The 12,260-nt window shown below is 41.2% G+C and overlaps 1 protein-coding gene across 1 annotated transcript in view; it reads left to right on the forward strand.

Moving 5' to 3' along the window:
- The first annotated feature begins 3,308 nt into the window (after positions 1-3,308).
- The window catches only part of LOC116738054 (collagen alpha-1(XXV) chain-like), a 196,214-nt gene continuing 187,262 nt past the window's right edge, over positions 3,309-12,260 (forward strand). The window contains exons 1-2 of the mRNA XM_032593069.1: positions 3,309-4,234; positions 5,327-5,396. Coding sequence (XP_032448960.1) covers positions 3,947-4,234; positions 5,327-5,396 — 358 coding nt within the window. The 5' untranslated portion in view covers positions 3,309-3,946. The remainder of the gene's footprint in view (positions 4,235-5,326; positions 5,397-12,260) is intronic.

A 12,260-nucleotide genomic window follows, 5' to 3' on the forward strand; every position in this document is an offset into this window, starting at 1 on the left:
TTGTGATGGTCAGAAGTTCTAAAATCAAGGGGTTAGTAAGGCTGCATTCTTTCTGGAGGCTCTAGGGGAGAATTCGATCCTTGACTTTTTCAGCTTCTAGGGACAGTCCATATTCTTTTGCTTCCATCTTCAAAGCTAGTATTCATATCACCCTGGCCTGTACTTCTGCGATCACATCTCCTCTCACTATGAGACTTTGTCTCTCTCTTATTAGGACACTTGTGGCTACACTGGAGTCACCTCTTATAAGAATCCTTATGCTTAAGCTCTGTCTCTCTTTTATAAGGACACTTGTGGGTTACACTGTAGTTACACTGGGGCTACACATGGTAGAAGAAAATCTCCCCGAGATTCTTAACCTGATCACATCTGCAAATCCAGACATTCCTCATTTACAGATTTTGGGGAATAGAATGTGGACATCTTTTGGGGTCCATTAATCTTTCAATCACATACCTATTGTGCAACCAGCTGCTTACTTTTTCTTACTACTGATATCAGTCTTAGGTAAATTGGAGTCAGATGGACTGTACCATTTTTAGTGCTATTTTTACTTTTTTGAATCCTTTTCCACATAGGAACCAAAACAACACCTCTGCTCTGATGAATTTACAGAACAATATGGGTTTAGATCACTGGAGCTTTCTTGATCTATGTATTCTCTGATATCGATGCAGAGAATCTGCTGGGTTTTGAAATATTAAGGGCTAATGACTGGTACATTTCTGGGGTATTGTGCCCACCAAAGAAATAAAGCAAGACTAATCCTCTGGCTAAAGATCCCAAATCCACAAAATACCAACTTGATTATCTCTCTACTGAGATCTAACAGTTCTGAGAGCTTGGGAGAATTGTTAATGTACCTTCTCATGGCCAAATTCCATAAAGTATGATATAAGAATACTTCATCATCTGAATTATGTGACCTACCGACAACATTGGTCAACACATAAAATGGCCTTTCTACTGAAATTTCAAAAGAGTGGTGCCTTACTCTAAAGAAAGTTCTTCATTCTCTGTCTCCATACTTTCATTAGAGAAACTGGCATAGAGAACGTGAGGGGGAAGATGAGCAATGAGGAAGGTGAGATAACAGACACCAGGTGGTGATTGGTAACGCATATTATTTCCACCCTAAAGACAATAGAAAGTATTGAAGGAATTGAGGTAGGGGCAAGGAAGAAATCAAGGGTTATTTAGTGGTATTTTGGCTTGGGGACACTGGATGGATGGCAGCTCCATTTACTGAAATGGAAAACCAAGAAAAACGTAGGGTTCGTAGGGTTCGGAGGTAGGATGCAGATTAAGTTGAATTGCTTGTGAGACATCCAAGTGGAATTAGCAAACATGCAGTTAGCTTTATGGGTCTGAGGCTTGGGAGAGAGGTTTGGGCTTGCAAATATAGTTATTACTTTTCAGTTTATGGATGGTAATTGAGAGCACTATTGGAGATTGTGTACAGAGTTAGAAGATGGTATAAGATAAAGACGTAAGAAGCACCAACATTTAGAGAACAGGCAGAAGGAAATGCCTGCAAAGGAGGCTAAGAAATGGTTTAGAGAGGTAACTGGAAAATCAGAAAGACTTGACATGTTAAACAAATTTGTACCTATTCCTTGGGTGCCATTACTTGGAAACACGTTTCATCACGACTACATGTAACTTGAAAATTGTTTCCTTACATATAAAATGGGGCCAATAATTCCTTACTGGCATCAGAGGGTTATGAGTTTCAAATGAAAAAATTTACTTAAAAAATTTTTGTAAAGTGTTACTCCAGTGGTTCTCAAACTTAAGTTTGTAACAAAATCACTAGGAGGGCTCCTTACAAGACAGATTTGTGTTTCTGATTCATTAATAGTAGTCGTTTCTGAGTTAGTAGATGCAGGGAGGGGTCCCTGAATTTGAAATTTTCATAAACTCTCAGTTGAAGATGTTGTCCATGTGGGACCACCCTTTGAGAACTACTCTGTAATACGAATGTAAGGAATTATGTTTTGATTTTACAGCACAATTCACTGTTTTCCTCCTATGTTGTGTCTGTTGCATCCCCTACTTTTTTCATTCCTGTATCTGCCATCAAATGATGTTGAAACATCTTTACCCTGCATTCTACCTTGGCAACATTCTTTACATTTGTGAAAGATCAGCTCAGTGCAGTATTTCCTTGGTTTTTACATTAATGAGCATCGACCTGATATCAGCTTGATTAAGAAGGATAAGAAAAATATATGGTATTTCCCATGGGGAGGAGGAGATAAGGGACTTTTTGGAGTAAAAGGTGAGATTCCCGCCCCCCCCCAAAGTCAATGAGATGTAAAATGCTACTTATTACCTACTTTCAAAATCCCATTAGAGAACTTGTAATTTGATCCAGAGGGAGGAGAGTCAGGTAAAAGGAAAAATTGACCTCATTCTTCAGTCCTTTCCTAAATCCTGAGAACTGTATGTACTTCCACGCTCCCTCTTACAATCCCACAAAACGGGGAATCAGGAAAACGCATTAGCACCCTAGTACAGACTAGGAGCACCGAGCGGGGAGGAGACCCAGCCCCATCAAGACAGAAGGAAACTGGGGGAGGGGAAAGAAAACTTCCCCCTGTCGGAGACAGCAGCGTGGCCGTGGGAAGAGAAGGGAAGTGGGGACATTTACCTCAGTCAGACACTCCGCCTCTGGGCATGTGGGAAAGCGAGGGAGGCGGGGGGGAAAGGTTGCACAGGAGCGAACTCGCAATAGCTCCGGCCACTGCTTTTGAGCGAGGATCTGGAGAGCTAGAGCTTTCTGCTTCACTTCTTCCCTCCTGGAGGCCATTTCTCCATATTTAACAGGGATAAAGACGGGGCGCTGGGCCGAGTCAGGATAAGCCAAAGTTGCCGCCTTCCCCACGTAGACCCCGCTCCGGCCCCTGGCCCAGGCGGGAGATGCGGCCTTAGGGGACGCTGAAGTTACTCCGTGGAGGGGGAGGGGTCGCCAGGCTCCCCTCCAATCACGGTGGCCGCTTCCGCTATTTGCATGTGTTATGCTAATACAGACCTCCCGCTCAGCTCCCTCCGAGCTCTCCGCCCCCTTGGAGGGTCTCCGGCGGAGCCCGCCCGCTGGGCGAAGGTGAATACATTATGCTAATGAGGCGGGCTTCTGCCCGGGCTTTGGAAGGGGGCGCAATGCTGCGGGAGCCCGGGGCTGGAGGCCGGGCGCCGGGAGGGGGTCGGGGGAGGGACGTCGTGCTCGGAGCGCGCGCGCACACACACGCACACACTCACACACGAGCATCCCGAAGGGTATATAAGGCTCGCACCCGCGAGGCTGCGGAGATACTTCGTGCAGCCGCGACTTCAGCTTCGCGCCTCGAATTTGCTCTTTGGGTTATTGCGTTTTCCTGTCTCCTTTCCCCCTTAGCCACCCCTTTTGCGCTGCGCTCTCGCGGTTTCTCTCAGCCTTTCTGCCTGGAACTGAATGTAGGTAGGAAACAGGTCGGCGTGCGGAAAAACACTGAATAGGCAGAAATAAGGCAAACTAACAGAGACGCAACAGGTCGGGTGCTCGGTGGTGAGGGCGAGCGGCGGCCCCTCGCTGTGCCTCTCGCGCAGTCCCCTTGGAGCCTGGGCGGGCGCTGTCGAGGACCCTTTCTGAGGTGTTCGTCCTCTGAGGGGCTAGGAGGGCCATCCGGGTGGGTTTTAACCTTTTTTGCCACCAGTCCCCAGACTGAGGGTGCTTTTCACTCCCAGCTGGGGGGAGAGAAGAGAGCGGAGAGGATGGTCCACGACCGCTGGTCTCGGCGCTGAGGAAAGCGGAGCTCCATCTCCGTGCCCCGACTCGATCTCCGCCAACTAGTTGTGCAGCCACCCAGACTGAACTTTTGGAGGAATCGTCCTTTTTCTTTCCTTTCAAGATTCTTGGAAGTGGTAGAGAGTGGGAGGCGAAGCCGAGGCAGCTGATCCCTCCACGATGCTGGTGAAGAAGCATGCGGGGAAAGGTGGGGGCCGGGAGCCAGGCTCCGAGGACCCGAGGCAGCGTTGTGCCTGGACCGTGCCGCCGTGCACCTCCCTGGCGGCCCTTCTCTCAGTGGTGGCCCTGATGTCTTGTCTGTACCTTGGGGTGAAAACCAACGACCTCCAGGCGAGGATCGCTGCTCTCGAATCCGCAAAAGGGGACCCTTCCATTCATCTGCTCCCTGATCGCCTGGATCAGCTCAAAGCAGTGGTGCAAGAGAAAGTGGAGGAACTTCTGGCTCAGGTGTGAAAGGCTGGGGTATTTTGCACGTGGATAATGTCTTGCACAGGCGTGATTCTGTGTACACGATCAGCCTCTACCCTTACTGTATGCATACTTGGTGTGGCTGGGTGTGCATACGCTAGGCGACCATTTATGCTCACTGTAGCCTATTATTTGTATATGCACATCCTTTGATATCACACTCTCTGTCTCTATCATCTTCCCTCACTCTTAATGTTTGCATGCTAAACATATATGGAAGACTGAAAGAGGGAAGGGTGGCCAGAAAGGCAGCGTGGCATTTTATTTCTTTTTAGTTTTCTAGAGTGACATACTAATCTTTTCCAATTTTTTGGAGAATATTCTTTGCAAAGCTAACATCTGTTAGGTCCTTCATATATTATAAGAAGGTTCGTGCCATAGGTGTTATTAATACACAAATGGTAATCGCTCTTAAAAATGAAGTAAACCTATATGTGATTTTAAATTGATCATTTCACACATTAAATGTTTTCATATTTAATGTTTGAAAAGAAAAAAATGTAGCTTATTTTTTTTTTTTTATAAAGGATGCAGTGGCAGGGGTGTTTATGCATGCAGCACCATTGCAGTTGCGAGTTGAAAGGAATCTAGGTTACGTTTATCAAACCAGGGGTGGCATTAGACTAGAGTTAGGGGGTTTTCTGGAACTTGCTCTTCCGACAGAGAGGCTGTGTGGCAGTAGTTGCAGCATGACGTGATAAACAGTTGACCTTCATGTACACAATATTGGGTGTTTAAAAACCCATAGGTTACCTAAAACTCCAGCATGGTAAAGCCAGGTTTTGGCATTGACTGCATGTGCTTGAGCTGAGGGAGAAAGTGGAGGGTGGTGGTAGATGAAGAATGGAGAAAGATGTTGTACAAGTCCAGCAGTCTTGACATGGTGTCAGAAGTCATTTCTTTTTTTAGGGCTTGGGTACTGTTACCTTTTGACTAAAGTCCAAGTACATATGTAAATGTTAGTTATGCAGGCTATCAAATGCTGGTAAATCAAGCATATGGCCAGAGAGTTCCTAAAGAATCTGTTTCTCCACAATGCTACTGATGACAATACCTCTTCTTTTCCTACAGAGATCCTATGAACATATGGCTAAAATAAGAATCGCAAGAGAAGCACCTTCAGAGTGCAACTGCCCAGCAGGTAAAATGGAACTTATTTTTTAACAAGGTTTCCTCCATAGCAGAGTATTTTTAAAACAAAAGTCCTGTATCTGTCAAGTCTACCTGTAATAATAGTAAAGAAAGAATGCAGGCCCAACTTACTTTAATAAAATCAACATGTCTCAGTCAAAAGAATGGCAAATAAAGCCCCAAATATTATTTTAAGCAGCATACCAAGGCCTGTTAGGGGAAAGCAAAGGAGATAAAGATAATCACCAAGAAAAATACAAGCAAGATGGCATACAAAGACTAAGTTTTTAGATTCACAGATTTGAAAAATATTCTTCCTTTTTATTCAGTTTTAATGTCTGTGGTGAAAAGGACTGCAGAACATGTTAGATTCTGAATTCCCTGGTGGCTCATACTGCATTAGTACAGATCTCCATTTGTTCCCTTTGACATACGGTTATGTTAGTAAATTACCCTAACCTCCTCACCTGCTTTTATTCTTTTCTATCAAAAAGGTTCTCTCTCCTATCCTACAGCTAATGATGAGGACTGAAAGAAAATAAAATTCTTTATCTTGAGCTTCTTATTATGAACTATTGCATTCTTGATGACTTCTCAGAAAAGGCTGTTCTGTCTTTTCATTTTTCTGTGTAGCTTTAGGGAACTGTTTTAATGACAGCATATTAATAGAAGGATGGAGAAGAGAGACATCCGTGAATAGAAACTCCTATGTAATCATTAAATCTTCATTCACAGATCTCTGAGGCTTGGTAGTCAGTCATCTATGGGTCTAACAGTTTGGGAGGCATTGGAATTTGTCTACTGGAAAACCTCTAGCGGATTCAGCTGACATAAGCCATGAAAAGCTCCCATAAGTTTTGAGATTTTTATTCCAGATAAATGTTGTTAATGCATTTACAAGCGTTTTCATTTTTTTCATCATCACTATAAAATGAGTCTGTTACCTTTTCTTTAATTTTCAGGAACATGATACTTTAGATGATACTGATATTCAGAAAGGCTAGTTGCTGTGTTTTTTCATATTCTGGATTTTTTTTTTTCTCACGAGAACGTGTTTTGACACAACTAAACCGGGCACCATGGTTAGAAGTTTCAAATGTTAGCTCCTGGTTGTACATCATGAAAATTTTACCATTTATGTTCTGCTGCATTGTTGACCATAACCGAGCTGGTTTGTTTGTTTCAATTGAGAAGATATACACATTAGATAACAAGAAAACAAAGAGTTAATGTTTGACATTGGAGATTTCATTCTTGGTTTCTTTCAGTTGGGAAAGACCTCAGAAGTCAGAAATTCAAGGAAGGCACTTTTCTAGTGCAGGAATTAACTTCCAACAACCTAATCAGCCTGTAGGGATTATTTAAATTCCCAAGACAGTTGGTACAGGACTTCACTGATCATACCACTTAGACCCTGCATTTTCTGTATGTAGTATTCTTGTTAGCTGTGTGAAAAACAAACCTGTTTAATTAATAGGATTCTTAGTGAACTTGGTAAAATTTAGAAAAGCGACAACCGCAGCACTCAGTTGTTTTTTGTAGTTAAATCTGCTTCTTGATGTTTGATGCAAGTTAGTTATTGAGGTCTAATTTGTAATCTGGAGGAAAGCCATTACATTTAGAAGGCACCTTATATTATCTTGGAACATCGTTTTGAAACGTTTTTTTCTTAACATATTAACTTCATAATAAATGGTGATTTTACCCTAAGAACACACAAATAAATGATGAATTGGTGATTTCCTTGGCCTTTTGTTGGTTCTCACTAATGGCTGCTTTACTTTCTTGCCACCACTAGAGCTCCACATTACATCAGTTTTCACCAGATGTAATGAAGAGGTAGACATTTGAAGGTGTACAATCTAAGACACGGAATCAAACATGTTTCTTGCTGACAAATCACTATTATAGAAATGCTATAGTATTTTTTTAGTTTGCGGAATAATCAGACATCATCAAAATAAAGGCATTATTTTGAACATAGTATCCTGGGAGGAAACAAGTTATTTTGAATTATGGTTAGTGAGGTATTGTCTTAGGGAATGAATGGCCTGGCCCGGAGGATTAGAAAGGAGATATGGAGCTTCCCACCTGGTTTGGCTTTAACCCTGGTTTGCGGTGACTAAGAGTTGTCACCCAGACATCTGTTTGTAGGGCAGAGTGAGACAAGTCTGTGACCTCAGCTCAGTTCCTGTGGACACATGCCCACCCCTTGAAGTTGACACTCTTGTTGACAGTTTCCGTCACAGAGCCAAGGACTGATAGCAAAGGGCCAATGCCCTGTTGTTTGTGTTCACTTTAATTGCTTTTGATAGAACTCAGTCCCAGTGAAGTTTATCCAGGTAGGCTACAAGGAAGTCGTAGAATTTATAGTTTTTTTGTTTTTTTTTAACACAGGAAAGAACTTTTGTGGAAAAGGGACGGGAAAGACTATTATTGAATGGTTTGTAATTGTAGGGGAAGCACTCTTATTTAATCTTCCCAACAACCTTGGGACTTAAGTGCTACTAATCTCATATTTACAGATGAAGAAACTGGACACAGAGAAGGTGACTAACTTAGCATAGTAAAGGCAGGGTCACGATTCATGCCCACATCTGACAAAATCAAAATCACAAAGTCTAATAAGCAATAGAGAATGAATATAGGTTTTGGGCTGGACAGGACTGGAATCTTGGGTCTACTACTAAGTAACTGTGGGACCTTCTCTATATTCCAGGTTCCTCATCCACAAAAAAGTGTCATATACTACCTTCCTCAGAAGTTGATAATTTGCATAAAGTGTGACATTTTAGTGGTTATTCATTAGATAATAGTTATTATTCTTTTTAATATATTATGCACTACTTAACTCTAACCTGGTCCATGGCGACGCATGATGTAGGTGGGAAAACTTAGCCCTGGAGTTGTATATAACTTGTTCAAAACCCAAAGGCTAGTTAATGGCAGGTTTTGGATTAGAATACTATGGTTAGTTAAGCAAATATATCTGCAGATCATTCATGCAGATAATCAAAATGAGTCAGTATCTCTTAGTGCTATATCAATGGAGATTGGTTCTTTATAGATATTTATATTAGTCTAATAAATTGTTTTTACCAAATTTGAAGGAAAAACTTTTGACCTTGTAGGTAAACCATGATTGAAGTGGTTAGAATTTGGGATTAAAAGAGTATGAGGATATGTCTTTACAGTTTTGATAACACATGTTTTCTAAAAGAAGTGCTTTAACTGTCTGACTCATTTTCACACTTATTTTTTTTAAATGTTTATTTATTTTTGAGACAGAGAGAGAGAGAGGGAGGCTGGGAGTGTGTGAGCAGGGCTAGAGGAGGGGCAGAGAAGGGAGAGACAGAACTCAAAGAGGGCTCCAGGCTCCACACTGTCAGCACAGATCCTGACTCGGGGCTCAAACTCAGGAATTGTGAGATCGTGACCTGAGCTGAAGTCAGACACGTAACCGACAGAGCCACCCAGGCGCCCCTCATTTTTACACTTATTTTTTAACAGTTTTATTGAAGCATAATTTATAATACTTACCCATTTTAAGTGTATGAATTAAAAAAAATTAAATAAATTTATAGAGTTGGGCAACCATCACCATAATCTAATTTTAAGTCACCTTTGTTGCTTCCCGAAAATTTACATTTACTTTTTTCATGTGCTTGGAGAAATTCTAGTTTTTGAATATTTGCTTTAAAGAAACCCCATAATAAAATGAAAAAGCCATACAAATTGAAGCTCTGCTTAGCACAATATTTGCTTTAGTAGTAGCTGAACCATAGACGTTCAGCTGACATCCCGTGGCTTGGCCTCAGTAAAACTTGACCCTCATAGGAGTGAATAAATTGGCTGTTTGCTATGGCTGTAGAATCCTGTTTTGGGTTTTGTTCTTGGAGCCCTGCATCAAGTGTGTATAAACCAGGCATATTTATAGGAGGGTTTCTGTGTTCCAACTGGTAAAGAACACTGGGAGTCAGGCAGCCAACCAAAAGATATTTAGATCAGAAATGTTTCTGTACCCTACTCATCAGTAGTGTTGTTTTCCCAGGATATTAGTTACAAGAACCTCTAAGCTGTAATGGATAGAGAATGTGAATGGGCAATAAAGAATCCAGAGTTATAATCCTGGCTTTGTTATTAACATGTTGTACAATCTTGGACAAGTCATTTCCCAAAAGAATGACTTTTATAGGCTCTATTTTCATATCCTTAAAATAAGGACTATTGGACTAGAATGATTTTGAAGGGCATTTGTTGCTTCTCTAGGTTTAAAGAGCCTGCTGTGTGCCATATATCATGCTATTTACTGGGAATATGCTGATGAACAAGGCAAACTTGGTATCTGCCCTCATGGAGCTTACATTTCAATGAGAATGACAGACATTTATTTAAAAATAGCATAAATTTGGGGCACCTGGGTGACTCAGTCGGTTAAGCAACTGACTTCGGCTTGGGTCATGATCTCACCGTTCATGGGTTCCAGCCCCGCATCAGGCTCTGTGCTAATGGCTCGGAGCCTGGAGCCTGCTTCAGATTCTGTATCTCCCTCTCTCTCTGCCCGTCCCCTGCTTGTGCTCTGTCTCTCTCTCTCTGTCTCTCAAAAATAAATAAAACGTAAAAATCGCATAAATTTAGTCATGACAAGTGCGACCTCGAAAAAGAACTGTGTGCTTTGGAGCACATGACCACAATTTCTTTCATATGGTAAATACTAGGACTTTATTATTCTTTTCTCTGGGGGTGGAGGCTAGAGAAATTCACAGTAGGAGAAATCATAATATGAGAAAATCTGTGTTTTGATTACAAATAAAAGTGCTAGCAATGTATAAAAAGCTGCTTTGCATAACCTCACCTGGCTTTGGCATGCCAAGAATTTATGGTCAGATAAATGTATATTGATACCTGATTTACCTATACTGATACCCAACTGAAACAAAAAAGCGGCTTTAATATATAAGGTTTGTGATAAATCGGATGGTGATTTATTCTTCTACATTTCTTCTGAACACAGTGAGATTTGGGCTGGATAAGAGTCCAAACTTCCTGTCTGGTGGTACTAAACAGTGTCCTTGCACTTGTCTCCTCTACATTCATTGATAATGATGAAATGGAGCACAGCTACTCATCAGCTTGGAGAGTTTAGCTGGAGATAATAAAGATATACTATATAACTTTCAATGTTCCTATACACCCTGCAAGTCTATGAAAATTACTGTATACAAAAAAAAAAAGAATAAATGTAGGCAAATAAAAGTACCTCTGATTCATGTATGTGAGTAATATAGCCTCTGGTGATAGGCTTTGTGATATCTTCTCAATTTTTGGTAGAAATACATGTTACTGTAGCTTTAAGGTTGTGCACCCTTTTCCATCATGTGGGAAGACCTTTATATTACCTTGCTAACATAAATTTACTTTATCATATAAAGCGTGTATTTCCTACTAACATGGTTTTTCACTTATGCTGTACGTTTTTCCTAACCCGTCGCACAATTAATGGATGGAGTGCATTGAGTAAGGGCATAATATGTGTAGATTTTCAATTATGTAAGGTAAAGAACAGTCAGAAATGGTTTGCAGAAAGAAAGCAAATTAAAATGCTATAAATGTTATTTAAATGAGAATAGCAGGCTTTCCTCTCCTTTCCTAAGGCCAGACAATACAATGTGACATCCAAGCACCTCAAAGCATTCGTGTTACATGGTTTCAGTCCTAATGAGCACAGCAGTTTGGGTGTAACACTTAGTTGGTCCAGTAATGACAGCTGGCAAAATGCCCTGTCACCCAAAGGACCAGGGACAAATTGCCTCTTGAAGCAGTGTTCTTGTTTCTTAGCTTCTCTTCTGCGTTTCTTGTCTAAAAATTATTAAGAAGTTATTTCTTCAAGTCTTCGTTTCTCTTTCTTACCTGGGTAATTCTGTTTTTCTATGAACTGGGAATTATTTAAGAAAAGGGTATCCGTTCTGCATAGGGGTTAATTTTTTCTGGCTCACTTGATAAACATACAGATACAAGTAACCTTGCAGGGCCATAATAACCTATTGCGCTTATGATTGGTTTCTAACTGTGCAAAATCAACTACATGACGTTTACAAAACCACTATTTGAATGTCAAAATTAGCTCTAGGAATGGAGAAGGAAGGCATCCTCTCTAGATGAAATTAGGTAAATGGAGAGCTGGTGGTGGGGAAACATGCCAGAATGAGGACTGTTTTACAGTCCAGGGGGGCATTTCCTGCTTCAGGGGGAACCACACTAGACACTCATCAAAATGACATCAATCTTTGTTATCTTTGGTGGAAACCATCCAAAACCTATTATGAAAAAGTGTTTTTATTCCATCCTACCACTTTATAAACATTACTTGGTGATTTGATGGAAGCTGAGAATGTGAAAACAATGCATGGGTTAGTCTGGGCTACGGGCTGTAGCCAATATGTGACTGCTCAACACAGAAGCATCCCCACCCTCCGTGTCTTGCCAGTATGGGTGAAGATCCATGCCGTGAATATCCACTCATGATATTTAATACTTTTTTTCCCAATGTGTGTTAACAATGACTATGGTATACCTGCATATTGAATGCTTAGCTATGTATAGTTATTGTTTCATTTGGGATGTGTTCAGCACTCTTGCAGTTAAAAAATATTTTAAAACTGACCTTTAAAAAGGAGGGATGCAGAAGAGTGGGAAGCAGAAGGATATGGAATTACTCACAAATTAAAATCGACCACTTTTCACCGGTATCATATATTCTTTCAAATGACTACTCTGTGAGTCTCTTAGGTATAGGATTCCTTAAAGAAATGCCACCAGATGGCAGACACCTTCCCTCTGTGACCACAAGGAGGAGGAACTGAGCTGAATAGTG

This window comes from Lynx canadensis, chromosome B1 (assembly GCF_007474595.2).
Source record: "Lynx canadensis isolate LIC74 chromosome B1, mLynCan4.pri.v2, whole genome shotgun sequence".
Taxonomy (NCBI): Eukaryota; Metazoa; Chordata; class Mammalia; order Carnivora; family Felidae; genus Lynx; species Lynx canadensis.